Source organism: Ochotona princeps, chromosome 4 (genome assembly GCF_030435755.1).
Source record: "Ochotona princeps isolate mOchPri1 chromosome 4, mOchPri1.hap1, whole genome shotgun sequence".
Classification (NCBI taxonomy): domain Eukaryota; kingdom Metazoa; phylum Chordata; class Mammalia; order Lagomorpha; family Ochotonidae; genus Ochotona; species Ochotona princeps.
This window is the reverse complement of record NC_080835.1, coordinates 12,266,837-12,290,975: the sequence shown is the minus strand read 5'-3', so window position 1 is coordinate 12,290,975 and position 24,139 is coordinate 12,266,837. Positions and strand designations below refer to the sequence as shown.

At 54.5% G+C, this 24,139-nt stretch overlaps 1 protein-coding gene across 1 annotated transcript in view; it reads left to right on the top strand.

Moving 5' to 3' along the window:
- The window catches only part of P2RX3 (purinergic receptor P2X 3), a 28,153-nt gene extending 5,813 nt beyond the window's left edge, over window positions 1-22,340 (top strand). Inside the window, exons 2-12 of the mRNA XM_004585300.4 lie at window positions 3,335-3,470; window positions 3,635-3,706; window positions 3,898-3,961; window positions 4,584-4,677; window positions 4,902-4,979; window positions 5,608-5,749; window positions 6,490-6,626; window positions 20,705-20,798; window positions 20,953-21,018; window positions 21,571-21,648; window positions 22,011-22,340. Coding sequence (XP_004585357.1) covers window positions 3,335-3,470; window positions 3,635-3,706; window positions 3,898-3,961; window positions 4,584-4,677; window positions 4,902-4,979; window positions 5,608-5,749; window positions 6,490-6,626; window positions 20,705-20,798; window positions 20,953-21,018; window positions 21,571-21,648; window positions 22,011-22,124 — 1,075 coding nt within the window. The 3' untranslated portion in view covers window positions 22,125-22,340. The remainder of the gene's footprint in view (window positions 1-3,334; window positions 3,471-3,634; window positions 3,707-3,897; window positions 3,962-4,583; window positions 4,678-4,901; window positions 4,980-5,607; window positions 5,750-6,489; window positions 6,627-20,704; window positions 20,799-20,952; window positions 21,019-21,570; window positions 21,649-22,010) is intronic.
- The last annotated feature ends 1,799 nt before the right edge of the window (window positions 22,341-24,139 follow it).

Below are 24,139 nucleotides of genomic sequence, written 5' to 3'. Positions count from 1 at the left end.
AGCTGCAACAGCTGGAGCTGAGCCAATCTGAAGCCAGGAGCCAGGAGCCTCTTCCGGGTCTCCCACGTGGGTGTCGGGTCCCAAGGCTTTGGGCTGTCTTCAGCTGCTTTCCCAGACCACAGGCAGGGAGCTGGATAGGAAGCAGGGCCGCCGGGATTAGAACCGGCGACCATATGGGATCCCGGCACATGCAAGGAGAGAACTTTAACCACTACACTATCGCGCCAGGCCCTAAATAAATCGTTTTTAAAAAGTAAGCAAAGTAAGCCACATGGGAGGGGGATAACCATAGACCCTTGCACTGAGAGCTGAGCTGGAGCCACTTGGTAGTAAACTTGACTGCAGTGCCCACCTTGACCTCCATGCGTCCTGGGGGCTGCTCCCCTTTGCCTCTTCCAGTGGCTGAGAGCCCCAGGGTCAGCCGGCCTGACTTCCACCCCAGGAAAGGGTCTCCTTAGATGAACACAGAGCCATGTGCCCATTCTGTGTCGGATCCACCAAGGCTCTGGGGATGGCTCCTGCTCTGGTGAGCAGTCAGCACCTGGAAGGGGAGTCTAGGTGCCTCCCTGCAAGGCAGGCGTGTGGCACAGTCATGGGCATGCCAACGGAGGTGCCCGGATGCATCTCACAGAGACCTGGCTGTGCCTCCATTCCAGCTTCCAGGTCTCCATCAGACCCGAAAGGCAGTACCGAAAGGCAGTACCGAAAGGCAGTACCGAAAGGCAGTACCGAAAGGCAGTACCGAAAGGCAGTACTGATGGCCCGAGTAGTTGGGTGCATGCCACCCGCCGGGGGCTCGGCCTGAGCTGTTGATTTGACCCAGCCATGGTGGGCATTTGGAAGCGTGTCTGTGCATCCATCCTTATCTCAACAATATGTATTTTTTAAAGTTTTTTTATTGGAAAGTCAGATATACAGAGAGAAGGAAATTCAGAGGAAGATCTTCTGTCTGTTGATTCACTCCCCGAGTGGCTGCAGCAGCCACTGTGCCGGCCTAAAGCCAGGAGCCAGGAGCTTCTTCCACATCTCCCACATGGGTGCAGGGTCCTAAGGCTTTGGGCCATCCTTGACTGCTTTCCCAGGCCACAAGCAGGGAGCTGGATGGGAAGTGGGGCTGCCGGGATTAGAACCGGGACCCATATGGAATCCCGACACGTGCAAGGCGAGGACTTTAGCCACTAAGCTACCGCACCAGGCCCCAGTAATATGTATTTTTAAAGACTTATTTATTTGTATTGGAAAGGCAGGTATACAGAAAGGAGACAGAGATCGTTGATCTGCTAGTCCACTCTCAAATGGCCGCAACAGCCGGAGCTGAGCCGATCCGAAGCCAGGAGCCAGAAGCTTCTTCCAGGTCTCCCACATGGGTGTAGGGTCCCAAGGATTTGGGCCGTCCTCTACTGCTTTCCCAGGCAAATAAGCAGGGAGCTGGATGGGAGGTTGAGCAGCTAGAACTGGTGCTCATATGGGATGCTGGAGCTGCAGAGAGAGGATTAGCCTGTTGAGCCACCATGCTAGCCCCCATCTCAATATGTCTTAAACAGTTCTCTCCATGCATTTCCCTAGTTGTGTGGCACCCACCACCTCCCAGAGCTGCCCGTGAATGACCAACTCGAGGCAGGGGAGTGGAGTGGGGGGGGGGTCATTACAAAACCCAACTGGGGCAAGCATTGGGATGTAATGGGTGTAATGGTATCCCACACAGACATTGGTTCGTGTCCCAGCTGTTCCACTCACAGCTCCTTGCTAAAGCACTTGGGAAAGCAGCAGAAGATGGCCCAAGCACTTGGGCTCCTGCACCCACTCGGGAGATCCGGATGAAATCCCTGGCCCCTGGAGTTTGGCTCGGCCCAGGTCGGACTGCTGTGGCCATTCGGAGAGTGAATCAGCAGGTGGGAGACGTTCTTTCTCTCTCGCTGACTGTGCCTTTCACATACATGCATAAATCTTGAAATAAAGAAGAAAGGAGGAAGGAAGACACTAGCTCCTGGACCTGAGACCCTCGCCCCCTCCTTCGGAACGCCTCACACAGCCCTGGTCCGGCCTCTGCAGCCGCCCTGCCAAGGGCCCTCACGCCTCTGCCCTCCCGGGCTGCACACTCTCCAGTCCTGCTATGCTCTGCCGCTCCAAGGTGGCTTTCTAACCTTGTACCACCCTGGCTAGATGTAGAAAATGACCCCAACATTTCCACAAGGGTGCTGTTGCCGCCCACATCTTCCCAAGGCTGGTTGCTAAGGCCCTGTACATCAAGGTTTATCAGATGTATTTAGGTTTTGTCTGTCTGCATTGGGTGCTGTGTCTTGAGTGGGAAAGGGCAGTGGGGAGCATTTTGTAGGCCTCTTGGGTGGGATCTTCTCACTGCAGTGAGGGGGCGGACAGTGAGAGTGCATGCTTCTCAGCGTGCCGCAGGCTGGAGACAAGCGCCCGTGGAGGCCCTGAGTGGAGGCTTCAGCTTTGAGGACTTTGCTGTGAGTGGTTCCAAGTGGAAAGGCAAGTTTCTGGAAGAAACTCAAGGAAGGAGTTATCAGCAGCGACTGTGTGCAGGCCCGCCTCACTTTGGGAACATCTAGGAGAGCTGGAGGAGGCAGGTGGGGTGAGAGAAGCCAAGAGGTTCTCCCCTGGTCTTTTGTAGACAAAGAATGGCTTTAAGATATATGGAGATGCCAGTACAGGTAAATGACCACTGGGGGGCAGCACAATCCAGGGAATAAGATTGGGGCGGCTCCACTCCCACCACTACCTCCTTCTACCCAATTTCAGGTACCTGTTAGGTACCCACAGCTACTGCCCCCTCTTCCTCCTCCATTCTTCTCACCTGACACTTGGACAGGTAGACACCTTCCTCTGCACTCCAGCCCCAAGGGCCTTCATTGATTTTGGCCCTTGGGACACAGCCATGGATGAAGCTGGAATGCCCAGCATCAGAGAGAGGCCCAAGGGTCCTCTGCCTCTGCTGGTGGCCTCCTCCCTTGGCAGAACCACTGAGCCCTGCATTCGCAATGGGGACAGTACAGCCCCAACGGAGTGAAAGTGGATTTGTAAGGAATCAAACAAAAAAAGTAAAACCCACTCACTAATTTTATGCATAATCCCTAAATAAGCATATAGCACGTAAACAGATTATCTTTGACATTAGAGTTAAAAGTTTCCAGAAAGTCATGGGAAATGCTGCTGTGAGCCTACGAAGGCTTCCTGCCCTCCAGCATAGGCCTCCTCACTGCCAGGCCCCCTGCCCCATTGTCCTAATGGAGGCAGAACCCCTGTCCTGACCCCTGTCTGCTGAGCCTGAGCCCCTCCTCCTTCCTCCCTCCCCACCCCTCCTGTCTTGCCACAGTTGGGTTTTCCTCCATGAGAAGGCATACCAGGTGCGGGACACTGCCATCGAGTCCTCGGTGGTGACCAAGGTGAAGGGCTTTGGACGCTATGCCAACAGAGTCATGGACGTGTCGGACTACGTGACCCCTCCCCAGGTATCACTCCGCCCCAGGGCAGCCATGTGGAAGCAGGGGGGTGTTGGACGAGCCTGGACCTGGAGCTTCGGTTTCTTGTCTGTGGGGGGTGAGGGTAACCGCCCCACCTTGAGCGCTGAGGCTGTTGGGCTTCTAACCCCCTGTCCCTTTCTCCTCGCCCCAAGGGCACCTCTGTCTTTGTCATCATCACCAAGATGATTGTTACAGAAAACCAGATGCAAGGATTCTGCCCAGAGGTGAGGCAGGCAGCCCAGAGGGAGCCTGGCAAGGAGGCAAAGTGGAGGGCCGGGGGGTGGGCAGTGGCAGGGAGAGGGCCTTCCGGCATCAACAGGGACCACCGCCCTCCTGAGGCCATGGCTGGGGTGGTGGCGGGCATCCAGGGGCTCAGCAGGGCCCTTCACCCACCCGCAGCCCCATCTGTCCACAGAACGAGGAGAAATACCGCTGTGTGTCTGACAGCCAATGCGGGCCGGAGCGCTTCCCGGGTGGGGGTGAGTCCCTGGGTTCCAGGAGAAGGGAGCAGGACCTAGCCATATCATTCTGCCCCGTGGGAGTCCCCGTGGTAATATGGCCCCTGACTTCAGAGGAGCTCCCAGTCTGGGCAGTGTGTTGGGTGCTCTGATGGATGGTGCCATGAAGCAACAGGTGCCATGATGGATAGGTGCCATGATAAGTGGCAGCTGCTGTCAAGGAGCTGAGGAATAGACTGTGGGAGCCTGAGAGGAGTGAGATTGGTCCTGGCTGGGCAGCCCTCAAAGGCTTCTGTGAAGCGGTGATGTTTGGATGGGCTTTGGCAGCACAAGGGAGCTTCATCTCTGGGTGGGAGGAAGGGCTGTAGCAGGCTTGGGGCGGGGGGCGGGGCAGGCAAAGGCAGAAGAGCAGAGAGAATGGGCAGGTCCTTAGGTGGGTGACTGTATGGGGGGCTGGTCCCCTCCTCTTGGCTGGATCTGGGGCTCTGATGGGTGGAGGGAGAGGGACAGGGACCCCCTGCCTGCCTTTACCCTGCAACTGTCCGCTGAGGGGGGGTGGGGAGGGGAGGGGAAAGGTCTGGAGGAGGAGAAAGGGGATGGTCACCCCCTTTTCTGTAACCCAGCCATGGCTCCACCCTCGCAGGCATCCTCACTGGCCGCTGCGTGAACTACAGTGCCGAGCTCCGGACCTGTGAGATCCAGGGCTGGTGCCCCACCGAGGTGGACACGGTGGAGAGGTGAGGCCCTGAACCGGGGCTCGACAGGCCTATGCAACGCTCAGCGGCCATTCGTGGCGTGAGGACCGGGCCTCTTGCTCGTCCTCTTCTCCCTCCCACGCTGAGGGCTGTCCGGCCTTTCCCAATGGCCCGCAGTCGTAAGATATGTCCCTGGGAGAAGGCTTGCTTATCCTCCACTCTTCTTCCTGGAGAAGCTAAGGCCTCCTGTCCCCTCCTCCCCACAGGCCCATCATGATGGAAGCGGAGAACTTCACGATTTTCATCAAGAACAGCATCCGCTTCCCTCTCTTCAACTTTGAGAAGTGAGTCCTCTCTTCCTGCCTGAAGCCAGGAAGTCGAACGGCCCCAAACACACACACACATACGAGGGAATGCCCCCTCCCACCTTCTCTCCGACTTCCTCTCTCCCTGAGGACTTGAATTCCCAACCTCCCAGATGTCCTTGACCATCAGGAGGACTTTGGAACCAATTTCTCCCCTCTGCCTAATGGCTGGGAACCCAGACGGGTCCTAGGGTAGGGACGGGGACCATGCTTACGCCTGGCTCTGAACACACTGCAGCTGGTCCCCTCCCCTGTCCCCACGTCCCCAGTTCACTCAACAGCTGTTCCATGGGCACTGACCAGGTGCAAAGCATGCTGGCCAGAACCCTCCTGGAGGGCAGGGACCCTTGCCTGGCAGCTGTGGTGGGCGTGGGGGCGGGCAGGGACAGAGTCAGACCTGCAGACACAGAATGCTTATATAGGATGAAGGAGGCAAGGCTTCCAAGGAAGACACAGGGGAAGAAGCAGACAGGGAATCCCAGCTCAGGGCTCAGACCCCACTGCCTGGGCTGCCCCAGCAGGAGGAGCAGAGAGTGAGTGTCTGGTAGTGGAGGGGGGCGCTCACCCATCTCCTCACCCACGCATGGGCCTGCTTCTCTCCTCCCAGGGGGAACCTGCTTCCCAACCTGACAGCCAAGGACATGAAGACCTGTCGCTTCCACCCAGAGAAGGCTCCCTTTTGCCCCATCCTGAGGGTCGGGGATGTGGTCAAGTTTGCAGGGCAGGATTTTGCCAAACTGGCCAACACGGTAAGAATCTAACCTTTCCTCCGTGACCCTGAACCCGGGGAGCTCAGTCGCAGGCTTCAGGCGCCCCTTGGAAAAGCAGTTGGGGACCAGGAAGAAGGACCCACCTCGAGACAGCGCCACCTGGTGGACGCACCCCAGGCCCGCGATGGCTTGGATCAGTCTTCTCTCTCCCCTTGCCCTGAGTGGTCTGGCGGGGCTGATCCCCAATCCCTACAGCCACCTCCCCGATGGAACCTCAGTTTCCCATTCCCACCTTCACACTGCCCTTTCAGGAAGGACCTAAGCTCTCAGGAAGGGGCCCCACGACAGGAAAGCAGATCTGTGGCCAGTTTCTCCTGCATTGCAGCAGAGGAACTGAGGATTCCATAAACAGGGTTTGGAGGCCCAGGGCCTCTCGCCCTGACCACAGCAGGCCCTCTCAGCCAGCCTTCTGCTGCTGTAACAAAATGCCTGAGAGCAGTACAAAGAGCAGGGGCCCGTAGCTCAGGGTGTGCAGTTGGCCTTGTGAGAGCCTTCAGGCTGGGGCATACCACACGGGAGGATGGGGGACACGTGTCACCAGGCAGAGTGAGCAGGTGCCTGCCATCATCAGGGCCCAACCCCCAAGTGGCTTGAATGCAGGAGTTTGGGGTCTTTAAGGAGGCGCTGCTCCGCTCACAGCACTCCCGACCCCCACCCCTGACCGTATCAATTTTGGGTCAGAAGGCTGTAGAAGAGCTCATATCCGGCCCTCTCTTCAGGGTGGAGTCTTGGGCATCAAGATCGGCTGGGTGTGTGACTTGGACAAGGCCTGGGACCAGTGCATCCCCAAATACTCCTTCACCCGGCTGGATGGCGTTTCTGAGAAGAGCAGCGTCTCCCCAGGCTACAACTTCAGGTAAGCCCCAGGCCTGGGCTGTCGCAGGGGGAAACTGAAGCAGCTAGGGGTAGAAAGACCACCCCACACCTGCCTTATCCAGCCAGGTTTCAGCTCAGAAACAGGAAGGGATTTCTTTATTTGAGGCAGAGTCAGAGAGAGAGAGAGGAGAGAATTTTCCATGCACTGATTCATGGCTACATTGGCTACAGTGGTCAGGGTTGGGGCAGGCTGAAGCCAGCAGCCCGGAACGCCATCTGGGTCTCCCAGATAAATACAGGGGTTCAAGCACTTGGACCAGCTTTTACTACTTTCTCAGACACATTAGCAGGGAGCTGGATCTGAAGCAACACGGCCAGAACTAACACGCATGTGGGATACTGGCATTGCAAGCAGTGGCTTAACCCATTGCACCACAGAGCTGACCCCAGGAAGGGCTTTCTAAAATCAGCCACCACTGTGGGTGGTGGCTCTGCCACTGAAGGGACCATACGGAGGATTCCCACTCCAGGTGGGCAGTCCGACTGGGAACATGACCCCTCGCCCGTTCTCAGCTCTTGACCTTAGGTGACTTCCAGACAGCCCCTCACCCTGGTCCCTGCCCTGCACCTGAATATTCTAAGATCTCCCACCACCCACAGTGCAGTCAATCGCTGGCGTCGTACAAAGTGAGATTTTCATATTTCTGCATGAGGGAAACAGCAGCAGAGTCCCCAGTAACCGCGATAGTTGTTGCCATGGCTTTCCAAACACGAACTCAAACCTCTCTGTCCATCTCATTCATCTTCCCCGTGGCCTTGAGACTCCAGGGATCTTAGGGCGAATTTTTCTGTGTTGAAGCAAGCAAATGAGAAGAAGGCAAGGATAAAGCCCTTGGAACCAGTGGACGTTCCTAGCTGGGGCTTGACCCCCTGCAGCCTGATTTCTCCAGCTCTGACTTGGTGGTACGGCCGCTGTCATCTTCCTTCGAAGAAACCTCCACGCTTCTTTATTGGAAAGGTGGAGGGACGGAGAGAGAGAGGTAGAGCTTATGTATCCCAGATGCCCATGACATGCAGGGCTGGGCTGAAGCCAGCGACTCCACCTGGGGTTCCTGAGCCTCTCAGGGTGCGCGTGACAGGAAGATAGGCAGGAAGGCAGTGCGAGGGCCCAGGATCTCCTGAGAAGGTGCAGGCACCCTAAGCCGTGCTGCCCCCCTGGTGGGTAGATGGGGTCTTAGCCAGTGCTTGGTCGACACTCTGCAGTTTTTCCCCTTCCTTTGTGAAGATCCCAAAATTTGTGGTGGGGGCCTGATGAAGTACACAGTGTTATACACCGAGTAGGCTAATTAGACTAAATAGGCAGTGATCAGGAAAAAAAATTACACATAGGAATATGTTTCAATTATGTATGCAGAGAATTTTATTCAAATCTCCTTTGTTGTGGTAGTAGTTCCCAATACAATGGCATACACAAGAAAAAAATTTCCTGTTTTTTAAACTTAATTTGTAACTTAGAAAATAATCACCCTCCCCCATTAAGCTTTGCAGTTAATACTTTAAAAAATGTATTTTCTCTGGAAAGAAGAATTTTTTTAAAAAAATTGAAAAAATGCTTTCATAATCAACTCCAAACTTTAAAAAACCGTAGGAAACAACACATATTTTAAAGTAGGTTAAAAATACTGTTTGGCTCACTGGTACAATTTGGCATATTTATCCAGTCAGTACATCACCCTGAAATCAATACAAAAGATTTTTGTATGGAAGCTTAAAATAGTAACAAATTAATAAAATCCTCGTTATCTAAAGTGCAAGTTTTCATCTTCATCTCTTCCCTCTGGCCATGGGGAATTCTCCAACCTTCCAAATAACTCATTTGGCAGGAAAGCTGATTGAAGAATGCTAACTACTATGAAGACCTGGCTGCTGTAGTGGTACATTTTAGAGCATCTTTTAATTAAAGGAGGATTGGTCCAGAGTTCTTTATCTCCAATGTAGTGTACAGGGAACCACCCTCCTGCCCCCTGCAAAGAAAGGCACAGCATGGAGCAGGGAGAGGCCTGGTCCAGCTTAGATTGTACTGGGGGAGACAGGACAGGATTCCAAGGGCCTTGCCAGCTCAGTCCCCAGGGGCCTTTGAGAAGTGAGTCCTCCATGCCCACCTGCACCCTCTCCAGCACCCTGTGTAACTGACCCTCACCAAACCCTGCAGGCCAGAGTGGGAAGGAGTCCTGCTGCTTTGACCCTCGAGCTTAAAGCAGTTTCCAGTAGCTGACATGGGAAATACCCGACAGCCATAGCAAGCAAAAGGGTGCTGCCTGAGCTCTGGGGACCCCTCTTCCCCATCCACCCACAGCCCTCACACTGCCTCCATTGACACCTTAGGCTAAACCTAAGGCTTATAGGGGAGAGACCCCTAGGCTCACTTTCTGAATCCTTGGGTAAGATAAGAGAGGCTTGCTAAGCCAGGTATGCCTTCTGGGATGCGGAAATTCTAGAAAATTCTAGAATTCTCTAGAATTCTAGCCGCTCCCTAGAACTTCACAGGCTCCTTGGTAGGAAGGATTCCAGTTACCCTGCATACCAAGCATGCTGCACCCATAGATAGGACTGAGAAACACACGCACGCACGCTTTGCGGATTAGAAAATGGAAACTCCCGGTGGGTTCAGTGCCATCCCCAAGGCCCCAGAGCGAGTCAGTATGGGAGCCCTAGATGCAACCATGTTCTGGGATGATCTCTCCAACTAGACCCGGGACATCACCTTGTACGGGTCTGTGCCCAGGGAAGCATGCCTCTTAGGTGGCATTTTCATCCCCATAGAAGGGCAAGGACGCTGAGTGGCCAGGAGGCTGCAGGACTGGCTGCTGCTGGAGGCCCCGCTCACACCCTGCCCCTTGGCCTCCCCCTGCAAGCCTGAGCCGATTTTTCGGTGTCCTACAGTTTGTAGCTGATTCTGGAGGGAATGGAATTATTCATCCAAGATTCAGCCAGCCTTGTTTTAATCTGCAAACGAAGACATCCCAGAGGCAGCTAGAGATTTGCATTTCCATCGCTAATTACTTCTGCGGCTCCTTTCCAAACGCTGCCACCCCCTCCCCAACTCTGTGTGAGGCTCTGTGCTCACAGAGCCAGGGAATCTGTGCCTTCACGGCTGCTGAGGAGCCCTGGGAGACACCTAGATTGAGGGGTCATCTCGGAGAGGAGGAGGAGGAAGCTGCCGAAGGTCATGAACGCATGTGAGGGCATCCGTTGAGGTCATTTGATCCCAAGTCCTAATGAGACTCTCTGGGACACAGCTAAGGGCTCGCTTCGCAAGGTGAGCTGTCCGTCATTGGACAGCTCCAGTTACTAGACAGGTGACCTAATAATGAGCCAAAGTCTGTCTCCCTTCAACTGCTGCCCAGTGCGCTGCATCCTTTCCATGTAAATGCATCTTCATGGCTGTGATCTCCTAATGCGTTCAGCTCTTTGAGGAAAAGATTTTGATTTTATTCCTGGATCTATGTTCCCTGGCTCACAATTCTGGGCAGTGTTTTCAAATTGCATTTTTGTTTTTAAGATTATTTGAAAGGCAGAGTTACAGAGAGAGAGATCTTCCATCTGCTGGTTCATTCTCCAGATGGTGTCAATGGCTAGAACCTGGGCCAGCCTGAAGCTAGGCGCCAGGAGCTTCTTCCGGCTCTTCCACATGGGTGCAGGGGCCCAGGCACATTAGCAGGGAGCTGGAAGAGAAGTGGACAGCTGGGACTTGAACCCCGGTGTCCATATGGGATGTAGGATGCCAGGATTGGCTGTACCTGCTACACTGTAACACTAGCCATTCAGACAGCGTTTGATGTGACCGCTTATGCACTTGGAACAATCGGGGGTGGGGTCATCTGAACTTGCAGCAGATGAAGCACAGTGCTTCCAAATGAGGATCCGGCACCAGTTACCAGTTCAATAGCAGTGGGCAGGGGAAAGGCACCCCAGTGGTAAGCAGCAGAGCCTGCAGCTTAGACCAGGGGTTCCTGCAGAGCCCTGAATTCCACAGGACTCTGACCTGAGCCCAGCATTTCCCGAGGCAGTGTTGGATGTGAACGTGTGTGCGCACATGGGACTCTGTGAGAGGGTGGGTGTGTTTGCGGTGGGTGAATGTGTGAGTGTGTGTGCATGTGTGAATGTGCAGGCATTGATGGTGCAATGACAGATTAATAATACTGTATCTGTCAGGGTCCCAGCAGGAAACAGATGGCACATTCAAATTGGGTAATCTGAGGGGAGTTTAATGAAGGGACTATTTCAAAGGTGTGGGCAGGGTACAGGGAAACCATACAGGAGTGTGCAGAGCCTGAGGCCAGGAACAGGCTAGTTCCCACGGAAGTGTGAGAAAGGGCTAGGGGAAGAAGGGGCTTCTGGGGCCTGGGGACCCACAAGGCTGTGAAGGGAGGAGGGCCTGACAGAGGCACCTGCAGAGAGCCCGGGAGGGGTCCTAACTACAGGTTTGCGAAGGCCCCACCCCTACTGACTTTCTGTTCCTACTGAAATCACTGATTATTGCTCAAGAAAAATGTGTGCACTCATAGACACAAGCAATTTTGCAGACAATTTTAAGATTTATTTATTTGAAAGGTAGAGTTACAGAGGGAGAGACAGGCAGGCACACACACACACACACAAACACACAATGTTCTGTTTACTAGTTCGTTCCCCAACAGCCAGGGCTAGGCCAGGCCAGGCCAGGGCACTCATGTGCGTGGCAGGGCCTAAGCATTTGGGCCATCTTGCACTATTTTCCAAGGTGCGTTACTTGGGAGCTGGATATGAAGTGAAACAGTTAGGATTACAACTGATGCCCATATGGGATGCTTTTATTGCGGGTGGCAACTTTATCTGCTGCAATACCAACCTCTGGCAATTTTATTTCTTAAAAGATGCTACATTTCTTTCTTTAAAAGGAAAAGTATTCATTTGAAAGGCAGAGTAACAGAGATCTTCCATCTGCCAATTCACTGCCTCAAATGATGGCATCAGCTAGGTCCAGACCAGGCTAAAGCGTAAGAACTCTAGCCTAGTCCCCCATGTTTGTGGCGGGGCCCAAGTGCTTGGATGTCTACTGTGTCCCTGGCAGATTAGCAAGAAACTGGATTGGAAGCAGAGTACTTCCATAGTAGCTACTGTTGCCAGCCGCAGCTTAGCTTGCTACAACGCAAAGCTGGTCCCCAGGATACTTTATTTCTGCAAATAAGATACAAGTACAAGTGGAGAAATAAATGCCAGCCGTGTTGGTGTACATGTGGAGTCATGACACACGAAAACCACACACACACACAACAACAACAACAGCTCCAGTGCCCCTCCCTTGGCAGGAAGTTAACATCCTGGGCCACTGGATGAGTTTCCTTCTAGTCCTGGTTCTCTCCATTCAAATTTCTGCAGCATGAAATTCTTTGTAGACTTTCAAGAGTCCCTTTTGGAGGGCCATTTCACACCTGCTTTGGGTGGGACTCTCAGCTGCCCGCACCTCCCCATCTCCCCCCACCACCACCACCGTAGGAAGATTCTGAGATTTGCCCAAGGTTGCCCACCTAGCTAGGAGGCACATCAGGGCTCAGGGCCTGAGCGCCTGTTCTCTATTGCTTCTAGGGCAATCTTCCATCCTCACACAGCTTGGGGAGTGAAGAGTAGAAAAGTAACCGTGTGGTAGGGACTGCTGCTGTAACGTGAGGGAGGTCAACATGGGGCGGTTAGCGGTGCGATTCCCTGCTTCCCCTAAGCACAGCTTTGCTGCTAAAAGGCAATGCAGTTTGGCATCTCCTGTCTTGTGTAAGGGCCCGAGAGGGGGAAAAACAAAAAACCGCTTGTTCAGCGGCTACATGCTCGCCGTGTGTACAACGCACGAGGTACTTGGAGCACTCATTCCCCATTGGGAAAGCACTCGTAGCCGCTGCCCCGCAGCTCCAAAGATTGGGCACCAGTTCCTGCTCCGCTGCTGGCGCGCTGGCGTGTGCGGATCAGCAAGAGCCGAGGCCAAGCAGCAGAGTGGAAGTGCGCCCCTGGCTGTGTTCGCTGTCCCTGCAATCTGGACTGTTCTTCCCAAAGCTCTAGAATATGTGTTAAAAAGCTGCCATTTCCATAGTTTCCGCAGAAGACACGCACGCCCTCTCTTGCGAAACACATTTGCTCGACTTCTCCTGGCTTCCGTCTTGCTCACCTTCTTTAGGTGCCAGTGGGAGGCGAGACAATTCAAGAGCTTTTGGCTGGCTGAGGCCCTGAGTAACATTTCCCAGCTGTCCTGTGCTCACACCCAATTATGAGCAGTGGGAAATGTTAGCAAGCAGCCACTGAGCGCTTTCCCCGGGGCGCCAGGGACTTGGCAGGTGCCCCATCCGGATCATGTCTCTGACTCAGAAAAGCTGCAAAGCTGGACCATGGGGTCTCGTTCACCTGCTCAAGCCCATAACACCTCACAGTGCTAGATTCAACCCTGGCAGCCTGGCTGCAGACCCCCAGCTTGCGACCACGAGCATCCTGGTGGGGACCAGTATGGTAAGGCCAATACCACCCCCAGGAGCAGACAGCAAGTAAGCTGGCTCTCAAGTATGGCTTTGGGCTTGGCCTGCCTCAGTGGTCACAAGTTAACGCATAGGAATGTGTTCAAAGGCAGGCCAGCAAGTGACCATGTTTCAAATGTCTCCCTTTGACCTCCACAAACTCCCTAGAACTCAAGTAAACGGACATGGCCTGGGCTCTTCTCTGGAGATGTCCCCCTCCACCACCATGCAATGGATCTGCCTGTAGATATTTTCCCATCAGCATAAAATCAACTGTAAAAAATGTGTTTCAGCTGGCAAAATCGTTTCCCACCAGGCACAGCTCTGCTAAGAACACCACCTCCCTCACTTCGAAACCCAGATTCCAGGTCCAAGTTGTCTCTTGCAAGTCAAACCCAGGGATCCCGTGAGTTTGTTGCTGTTTTTCCTGTCACTGCCACCGTAAGGTGTCCCTGCTTTAGGAAGGAATTTCCAGCCCTCCAAACAGATATCTGAGAGCCTCCCAGGAATTCGTAGTGCGTGCTGATGAAAGCCCTTCTCCATTCAGCAGGCGCCTGCTGGCTGCCTGCTGCTGCAGATCTCAATGGCTCAGCATGGGGAGGAAGCCCGGCTAGCCACTGGAGTGCTCCTCAGGCACTGAGCTTCCTGTGCCCTATGGGGAATTCAGGAAACCCTTTGTGGATCGTGTTGGGAGAATGTGGAGGATCCTCTCCAACTCACGATTGTGTTATGTTCTGGGCTTCTTGGCCTAAACAGAGCCCGATGAATGAGACCAGTTCCTATGATCAAGAGTTCTTTTTTTTTTTTTTTTAAGCAAATGGAAATGATAAACCTGAATGCAGATCACCATATGACTGATGTGTCATACAATATACACATATGTATATGCATATATGTATCATACTGAGGCAAAGTTAAGAGTAATCAAGACATAGCAAAGAGTTCAGGCTGTGGTCAAGTTCTGGTTCAGGCCTTATTGTAAACCCTGGATATGAATTTCGAAAAGTCCCTTCCCGTCCGAGGGCCGCGGTTTCATCTTCTCCAGAAGGGGTTTGGCTAAAGGTGATGGTCCTTCAGAGCCCTCCCAGTGCTGGAAGGCTGCATCGCCTCACGTGGGTGTGAGAGGGGAAGGGCGTTGGAAGCTGGTGCTGCTGATGCACGCATACTGTTACACTGTTATTTATAGACCTATCACATCGGGATGAGTTTCAACCCTGCCTGCACAGGCACGTGTGACGAGTGATTTATGGCGGTAATTGACGTTCATTCGTCCTCACTCATTCCTTCGAGCTCGCAGCTAATGACACGAGGGCATAATGCACATTATGTAATGTTACATTCAGACCTGTGGAGTGGGGAGCTCACAGGACACCTTAGGTGTCTCGATGAAGATCCCATGACTGGCCAAAGGCCCGTGAGACCTGAGCTGGACGGCTAGGCAAGCCAACAGGTGAAGTAAGAAGCCGTCCCACCGCGGGAGGGGTGGGGGCTTGGTTTGAGTCTGCAGTCCGTAACAGAAGCAGCAGTCATAGAATGACATGGCCGCAGGCTGCGCTGCTAGCTTAGAAGGCAAGGCGGCTTACCCAAGGCAGTGGCAGAACCCTCAAGGCCACAGCCTGGAGCCTGGGGATAGGCCAGGACAGGCAGCCTCTACTCACCTTCTGGGCTCAGGTGGCCCTTCCAGCTGGGCACTCCAGAGGAGCTTCCAGCCTCTGCCAGCCCCTGCCTGTGCCCCTGTACTCCTGTCCTCCCCTTGCCTGGATTAACACTGGCAGGAGTCTGGGTTCAGTCAACTTCCTCTGCTTCTTCAGGCCCCATGGTGGTCATAGCCAAGAGGTGGTGTTTCCACAGGCTTAGCCAGTTGCCTGCAGCAACAGAGCTATGAAGGAGCTTTGGATGCAACAGCCAAGTTCACCTCTCAGCTTGCAAGTCCGAGCAGCCCAAGAATGGCTGGGTCTTTCTCCCACCTTGTACAACTGGGACTGTGTTCCCTGCAAAGAGCCGTGGGCACCGTTCACTGATGGCCGTGTGCCAGGTTCCCTGCTGCATGCAGCAAGCTAATTTAAAAACTTTTCCAGCAACTCTGTAGCCACTGCTGTTGTCTGTCTTACGGATGTAGAGACCGAGATGCAGCCAGGGAAGTTCCTTTCCCAGGCAGGCCATCTACGGAAATTCAAGTGGACCAGGCAAACAGTCAAGTCCACAACTGCTTTATTTGAGTCCCGAGGCCACCAGCTGCCCAGTCTGAACTGTTGTTGTCAGGCCTAACTGAAGTGATGGGCACGGAAGCCTGAAGCCCAGGGCTCCTGTCGCGTGTGTTGTATCCCCACTCCTTTCTTCACTTTCGCAACACAGAGGCTGGTTGCCTCCCGCAGCACCTCCTTTCCCACCTTGCCGGCTGCCAGATCTAAACGCTTTCTGTTTGGGAGAGACACAGCCTGTTGTTACCACTTCATCCCGGCTCCACCTGCCAAAGCAGCATTTGCAAAGGCCCAAGTCAGCAGGAGGAAACCCTGAGGCCAACATTGCTAAACTCTGAGATGTTCCAGAATCTTAGGCATCCGTTTGTTCTTCCAGCAAGCATTTACCCAGCCCAGCCCCTGCCTGCCAGCTCTGGGCCACACAGGCCGTGATCCAAATGGTTGAGTCTGATTCTAGCACAGCAGTTGCTGCGGTAGGGGCCCCGACACAGGGAGGGTAGGAAGGGCAGCCCACACGGTTCACAGCCTCAATGCCATGCCGGTAAACCCAGCCAGCAGAGGAAAAGAAAGGCCTAGTATGTACTCTTCGCTCATCTTCACTGTGGTGCAGTTCAAGCTGTAAGAACAAAGTGGCTGAAGGAAGACTTGGGAAAGGATGTGTACATGGTTGTACTTCCTCTACCTGGCCCCAGCCACTGGAGCTTCGGTCTGTCTTCCAGTGTCCACTACGCTGGGAGATCCTTTCCCACAACAGGATTTAGAGGTTCCTCAGCCACAAATACGCCTGGGCCCTTGCCTGTCTTCCTTTCCATCCCCACCCGTCAAGTCACACAGCTTGAAACCTCGCTGGAGCCCCCAGATGAGCCAAATGTGTTTGGTAGAGGGGCTGTTAGAGTAGAGCTCCTCTCCCTGCCTGCTCTTACATCTGATCTTAGCTATTTATGGCATTACATAATTAATGAATGCTTTCCTGCTTCCGGGACAAGCAGAGCTTGCCACTGTATTGGTGGTGCCTAACACAGGGTCTGGCTAACAACAAGCAGGTGTGCTCCGACTGTCCTCTGGGTGCTGACTGAGTTGCTCCGTGAGCTGGGCCCTCATGGGTGAACAGGATTTTGCCAGCTGGAAAGGGCAGCAGAGGGGCAGCGTGGGCAGGAGTATGGACAGCCATGGATTGAGCTGGGGAAGCACAGGGAGGCAGGGGTGTGGAACGGTTGAAACTGAGAAGTGTGGTGAGAGTCAGGAAAAGCTCCTGAGCCAGTCTAGTAGGAACCTTGTGTCTCAGGCCAACGCATTGGAAGGTGGTCTGGCTATCCTCACCAACCCCGTTTCCCAGACAAGACAGATAAAGATAGAAAGGTCAGGACGGGAAGGTCTGGGAGCGACCAAGGCCCAGGGATGGTGTAGCTCAGCCACAGTCTAGAAGGAGAATACTGGCTAGGAATATGCCCTCTGCCAGTGAGCTGCCTGGGTCTTAACCCCAGCAGTGCTTAGCAACCCTAGCTAAGCAAGCTGCCTAACCTAGCCAATCCAGCTTCTGCATTTGTGGGATAGGAGGAGCCACTGCCCCTAATTTCGTGGAGGTGGTTGTGTTTCATGAGTTGAGTGTGGCGCACTTGGCACAATGCCAGGCACGCAGTAAGCTGTCACTAAAGTGTTGGCTGCTGTTATGGCAGGTTCACCACCTAGCCGTGCCCCTTGCCAGGCCAGCATTGTCTGCCACCAGGACCAGCAACATGTGGTGGTGAAGGAAGACAGAGGATTGTTATTGGCGGAGTTGAGATGCTTCTGCCTAGGAATGCAGCGATGTAGTCCTTTTTATGCTCTCTGTCTAATCTGGAATCACTCCCCACCTCTGGACTTTGGTACTTGGCAAATGATTCCCCTGCTTGCGGCTCAACCTCCTCATCCTGGAAGCCAGGGACATTGGTAGCAGTGTGGGTCAATACCTCTCAGAGGCCCTCATCTCCATGGGCTGGAGAACTGCATGGGCTAGGAGGGTGCGGAGCTCCACGCAGCCACTTGGGGACTGGGCTCAGTCTCCTCTTGGTCTCAGGGTCCTTGCCCTGCACCTGAGCAGCTGGACATCAGGCAAGGATAGGGAAATGGAAGAAAGTGTCCTGTATGAGATAACAGACTGGCTTCCACTCGCCTTCCATGGCAAGAATTAGTCATGGGGCCCCATCGACGTGCAAGGGACCAGGAATATGGCTCCACCAGGTAACCGTGAAGCCATCTCTGCCATAAGTGGGTGGGCTGGGTCCCAGGTGTCACAGTGCCACCAGTGGCCAGGGCTCCTGGGTTGCTCTTCAGCCAGCGGCCTGCTCCTCTTGCCTCCCTCCCAGGCAGAGAACGGGTCCCTGCCAAGCCTCCCTGAGGGCGGGCGGTGGTGAGATAATGATCTTGCCATGCTTGTTGCCTCTTGGAAGGCAGGTGCTGGAGGAAAACCAAGTCCGCTTGCATTTTTCTCTCTGTTCCCTTCGCATTCCTCCCCAAGATAAATTTAGCCAGCCCTCGCTTGGAGGAGCAGCATGCAGGAGGCCGATTTCTTGTCTGAGTCGATGTCACAGTGTTCTTTTTTTTTTTTTTTTTTTTCGCGTGATTGAAGCCTTGGGCCGGAAGTAAAGAGTGCACAGGACCCCAGCCCCACTCTGGCTCTGGCTGAACTTCTGACTCAAACCAAACCCTGCCTGGTCCCCACTGGCACCTGGAGTCTCCCCATTTGGGAAACAGAGCGTTTGGAAGGGCTATACGGCCCCCACAAGTGCTATCTTCTTAGCTGCCCTCGTGGGCAGCATGGCTCAGGGGAGGCAGCACGGCCTGTGGTGGCACCATGTGGGTCTGCAACCTGGCTAGCACCTTCCCCTCCACCCACCTGTCTGTCTAATGGGTCCACAGCCCTGTGTCCCTCATGAGGCTCACTGGGGTGCTTGTAGTACCGAATTTGCATGCTTCTTTCTGGTGCTGTAGAAATGAGGGGTAACGGGCTATCCTTAGCCTCAGGCCTAACCAAGTAGCATAGGGAAGACCTTCTGGAACCTTCTCCCATTCCAGATTCTCCAGCGTCCTGGAGGCCTACTCAAAGATGGGGTTCTTGGACAGTGTTGCCTTTCTGGAAACAGCCCTGTTGGTGTTTGCCTCCTGTCCTCACACAGTTATAGCTGGAGTACGATCTCTGCATCTGCTCTGTGAAGCTCTCAGTCCACCGCCCACACTGCAAGCTGGCTTGGCCCGGCCCGGCTCTCCCTGACCTCCAGCCTGTTCCCCACTCACATTGCCTTTCACCTCCTTGCCACAGCCATGCTGCCACGCTGAGTCTTACGCTCCCTCTGCTTCTTCCTTCAGCCACAGAGTCCACCAGAAGCACCATCATGGGTCAGGCTGCTCCCACAACCCTTTTCTCCCCAAGGTTCTCCTTTTCAAGGGGACAGCAGGTGTCTCCCCAAGGTCATGGACTCTGGCCCAGCTCAGGCAGAGCAGAGAGAGAAGAGATGGCTCCCTGTGTCCCTGCACTCGCTCCTTCCTGGCCTGGATGAGGCACTCCAGGCCTGAGTTTCCTGCAGGATGAAGGCGACAGTGTGAGGGAGATGTCCTGGGAGAGGGGTAACTGCCTTCCCACAGGCTGACGTGATCTGCAGAGGGAACAGGTGTCGAGCCTGGGATACAGCCAGGGCTTTGGGACAGGGACTGCCCAATGGGCTCTCAGCTTTGGTGTGGTGGGGACAGGTTGGTGGACTGCATACTCTTCAGCCTCTTGCCCTGTTTTATCTTCTGTCGCTGGCAGGAGCAGTCCCCACAGACTGGGTGCCCAGGACCCAGAGCTGGGCAGAGTAGGGGAAGCCAGGGCATGCTGAGGGGCAGCCAGAAGCTAACACAGGGATCCTGCAGTGATACCTGCCTGTGAGAGTCAGTTTCTGTGCTCACCAACTCTCAGACCAGACCAGCCAGGGATGTTGAGCATGTCTGTTTACGTAGACAAGGAAACAGACGCCTCAAGGGCTGAGCGGCATCAAAGGCCGCACCGCTGACAAGTGTTGGAGACAGGAGTTAGACTGGTCCCCACAGCCCCTGGCAACCAGAGCACGTCCTGCTGTAAGGTTACCCTTCCCCTGTCACAGGTTCCCATCTCGCACACCTGTAACTCCTCTGTCATTGATCTGCTTGGGCTGCACATTCCTTCTCGCTGCTGTGCGGTGTGTAATGCAAGTACCCCGGGGAGGGAGGTCAAAGCCAGCAGCGGCACAGTGAGGTGCAGAGGTATCTCTATCCTCTTCCTGCTGGGAGAGGCCTCGTATCAAGAGCCCAGCCAGGGGAGTGGCCAGCACCTTATTAGAGCCATGTCAACTCCACACACCTGCAGAGCCGGTGCACCTGTCGCACTCCTCCCAGGGTTCCAAGGATGCTGGTTGACACCAGGAACCCAACTTCCAGCATGGAGTAATATCCTGAAAAGGCGATGCCACCCTCATGTTCAAGGTTTTGTCTATCCTGGGCAGAACCACAGTGGGAAATGGCACTGGCTCCAGGAGCTGAAAAGACTGGTGTCACTCAACTCTGAAGTCCGGCACTGACCAATTGAGGAGCCCCAAGGAAATCCCTTCCTCACCGCAGCTGTCCACACAGTGGAGGCTGGAACACACACGTGTGCTGATGGTGAGAAGTCCCCAGCACTATTCCAGCTCCCATTAGCCCACGCAGAGAGAATGAGTAGAGGATGAAGTGTCTGAGCAGAGAAAAGCCAGTGCTGAGTCCTGCCAAGGGGTTAACTCCAGATCCTTGCAGGTCTCCAGAGGCTAATTTGAAAAACAGAAAGGATCCCACAGGTGTGTGGCCAAGGTGACAGGAGAGGGGGTGTGGGCCCTTTAGGCATAAGCGAGTACTTCTGCCCAGCACAGGAGCCCAAAAACCTGCGATTTCACTCAATTTTAACTAGTAGGCCTGTGACTCACAGACAAGGACAGTTGCAGAGGGGTTAAGTAACTGGCCCAAGGTTGCACAGCTAATAAGTGGCAGAGCCACGCTTTGAGCCCAGGCAAGCTGAGAAGCCTTGGGGGAAATTTGCAGGGAGCTGGGCCCTGGGAAACCAACCAGCGGCACTGGAGACACCTGGCATCCAACAGTGGCTGCAGCTTTGGTTATACACCAGAACCATTTAGGCCAAGTCTTCAAAAGGCAGGGCCGTGGGCCACCAACTACAGAGCTACCCTGGGTTTTAACAAGCCTCCAAGATGCCGCCTGCAGAGCAAGTCACCCAGGGAGGACCCTGGCAGGTGTTTCTCCAAGGTCAGTGAGGGCCCCAGGGCTGTGAAGGACCGCCAGCATTCAGACAGGAGAGAAAGGAGGCCGTAGCAGCGGCACCCAGCTTCTTCTCTGATCTCCAGGTTTGCCAAGTACTACAAAATGGAGAACGGCAGCGAGTACCGCACCCTCCTCAAGGCCTTTGGCATCCGCTTCGATGTGCTGGTGTATGGGAATGTGAGTCCCCAGGCTGGGCAGGTGGGCGGGCTGGGCAGGTGGCCCAACAGGTCAGTGCTTAGGCCCTGAAGAGGCTCCATTGAAGAGCAGCATTCACTCAGGGGCCAATTTTGAAAACTTATCTGCCCGCTCACCTTGGTCTTTATGCCTACAGGCTGGCAAGTTCAACATCATCCCCACCATCATCAGCTCCGTGGCAGCCTTTACATCCGTGGGAGTGGTGAGTCCAGCCCCTCCAGACAGGAGGCCAGTCAGGGAAGGGCCTATGGATGGGCAGACAGGGGCCAAGCCTACAGTGTAAATTCCCTCCCTTCTCCCTCTACTGGCCCGGCCCAGGCTTCGCTCTTGAGAGCTCATTTTCTCCTCAAACCACCTGCCCAGTTTTGCCTCCTACAGAGGCCCTATGGCTCACCATGAAGGTGAGAGAAGAAACTCCAGGGTTTCCACAGACCCGGGATGCCTTAACAAAGAGCACAACCCTCTTGGGCAAGGTAGGGGACTTCACTGCAGTCCCTCTCCATCTCCCTCCAGGTCCCCTGTTTGCCTCACAGTGGTCTGGAGCTAGGAAGGGGGCCATGAAGACAATCTTTAAAGCCCATAGGATCTTTTCTAGAAGAAACGCCCCTTGCTGGAGGACTCCACTCCAGGCCTGGCCTCATGTCTACCAAGAGCTGTCCCATCCAGGCCTCTTGAGCCCACCCCGTTCCAGCCATCCTGCCCTCTGCATGCCAGAGAGCCTTTCTGAGCCTTCCCTCCTCTGCTCTTCCTACAGGGGACTGTCCTCTGTGACATCATCCTACTCAACTTCCTCAAGGGGGCTGACCAGTACAAAGCCAAGAAGTTCGAGGAAGTAAGTTGGGGTGGCGGGGCATGAAAGGTAGAGAGGGGGACAGACCTGGGAGGGGTGCTGGACCCTAGGGATGCCCAGTGGCTCTGCTTTCATGGTCTTCTGAAACAACCTCAGACAAGAGCGGTTTGGCCAAGAGTCGCCTCTGCATCCCTCACCTGCATATATTCCCCTCTCTGTCTTGAGCAAGACAAACCCCACAAAGGATGACTCCAGTGTCTGCTTGCCCTCAGGGACCAGGGAAGAGTCTTGGAATCCGAGACTTGCTCTAGCTCCCCTCATGGCCAGACCACGGGCCTCACTGCTGCCCCTGTCAAACCCTGCCCACAGTCGGAGCATGACAATGCCAGTCTTTCTGCCTGCAGGTGAATGAGACAACACTGAAGGTCACTGCCTCGGCCAACCCCATGTACCCTAGTGACCAGACCACGGAGGAGAAGCAGTCCACGGATTCTGGAGCTTTCTCCATTGGCCACTAGGGCCTCTTCCCAGAGCCCCAAACACACCCAAGGGCTCCAGATCTCCAACAGAGAACCCTTTCTGGCAAGGTGTATGGGAGAGAAGAGGGGCTGTCATTTCCATTGCCCATCCCATGAGGTCATTGACAGGACCATGTGCCTGGGTCTCCCATTGCTGCAGCGGGCAGGTGCTGCCCCCTGCTAAGACTTCATCCTCACCTTCGCCCCTTGCCTGCCTCTCCCAACAAGTAGAGACCACAGGAAGGATAGGTGGCTACCTAGTGCCAGGCACTTAGACACGCACTATCTCATTTAATCCTTAGGCTAATCCCACAAGGTAGGTATTTGTATCCCTATTTAGCAGGTACTTTGAGGCCCAAAGAGACTGAGCCATCTTCCCCAGGCCACACAGCAAGAAAGCAAGAAAGCTGACTCCACTGCCCACAACCATGAGAGAACAGACCCCCAGAGGCATGTACCCTGCCTTTTGGCTGCTCCCTGGCCATGGCCAGGTCAACAGAGTAAGCCCCACTTTCCTAGGAACTGAGGTCCCAGGTTAGGGGGACCCATGGAGTCTCATCCTTGACTTGGACAGGGGGAATCCTAAACTCAGAAGGAAACAAGATGTGAGACTGTTGGTGAATTTTTGCTCACCTCACCCCACAGCTCTGTCCCCAAGCCAGGGATGGGGCATTATTGTCCTCCTCACAGGACCCCACCCTCCTGGAACCCTCACTCTGGGAGCCAGCTCAGGCCACTGCCAGGGCAGAAGGCAGTTTCCAAGCTTAGGGTCTTGTCCAGCTGCAGCTCCATCCCCAAGTCCCCTAAACCACTGGTGAGAAGACTCTAGTGAGGTCCAGCGCTCCGTGAGTGGGTCAGCCAGGCCTGTCCCTCTTCCGGATCCTAAGAAGCTGCTCATTTTTCCCAGGTGAGGAGTTAAAGAAACTTTAGAAACTACCCTGGCCAGTGTTTTTGCTGATCTGCAGAAATGGAAAATGCCCTGCCTGCTGCGGAGGCTGATGACCAAGCCAGAGCCCAGGTGTACTGCCACAGCAGGAACCTGGAGAGGCTGTTGATGCAGCACCCCTCCCCCCCAACCCCCACCACTTCCAGGGCCCTGATGGCCTCAGCCCCTTCCAGGGCCCAGATGGGCTCAGCCCCATCTTGTTTCTTACCTCTCCTGCAATGACCAGCCTGGAAATTGTACCAGGGCAGAGCTTGGGACACACTTAGGTTTTGGGAAACTTGAAGCATGTTATTATTCCATGTGGTGGGAGCAAATGCAATAGAAAAACCAGATATTCACAGGGACAAGTGAGTCACCTGGAGTGTGAGTGTCATGAGCTTTGCAGGGGAGCAACCTTTGGAAGAGCTAACCCTGAGATCAGCAGAGTCAAGTTTGCCTGTAGATGGAGGGCTGGCCCCTCAGTGGAAGGTGCTGGAAATGAAAAGGCTTGGGTGGCTCAGACAGTGGCCCCTTGCCCCAATGATCTCTCATCCCAGGGGGAGAAGGGGTGAGACCCCCACAATGCAAGGCCCCTTGCCCCATGCTCAGGACAGTGCAGTAGTATCTCTAGGGCCAGCCCCAGGAACTGAATGGTGTCTGGAGGTCTGACCAGGCACCGTGTCTCCAGCAGAAAGCGACATCAGTGAAGACAGCAGCACACCCTCCAGCGGGGAGTCCCCCAAGCATACTCGGAGCATCCAGCTCTCAAGAGGATGGCCTCGCTAAGATGCTCTGTGAGGAAGGACAGGGGCAACTCCCCACTGTTCCCCCAGAGCACAGTGGTCCTCCCGCATGGGGCTTTCATCCCTTCTGAGCCCACCAGTCGCTGGATGTGTGAGCCTGGTGTCCCCCTACCCACCCCCAATATCTGAACTCAGTTACTCTCCTGTGTGCCAGACGTAGGGTTGCTATCAGTAGAAATAACAACAACTATTGTGTCTCTGCTGTGTTGTGGTTGACTCAGTCCAGTCACCAGTGTAATCGTGGGGAGCTTACTTATGAAGCCTGCTCAATGGGAGAGGAAATGGAC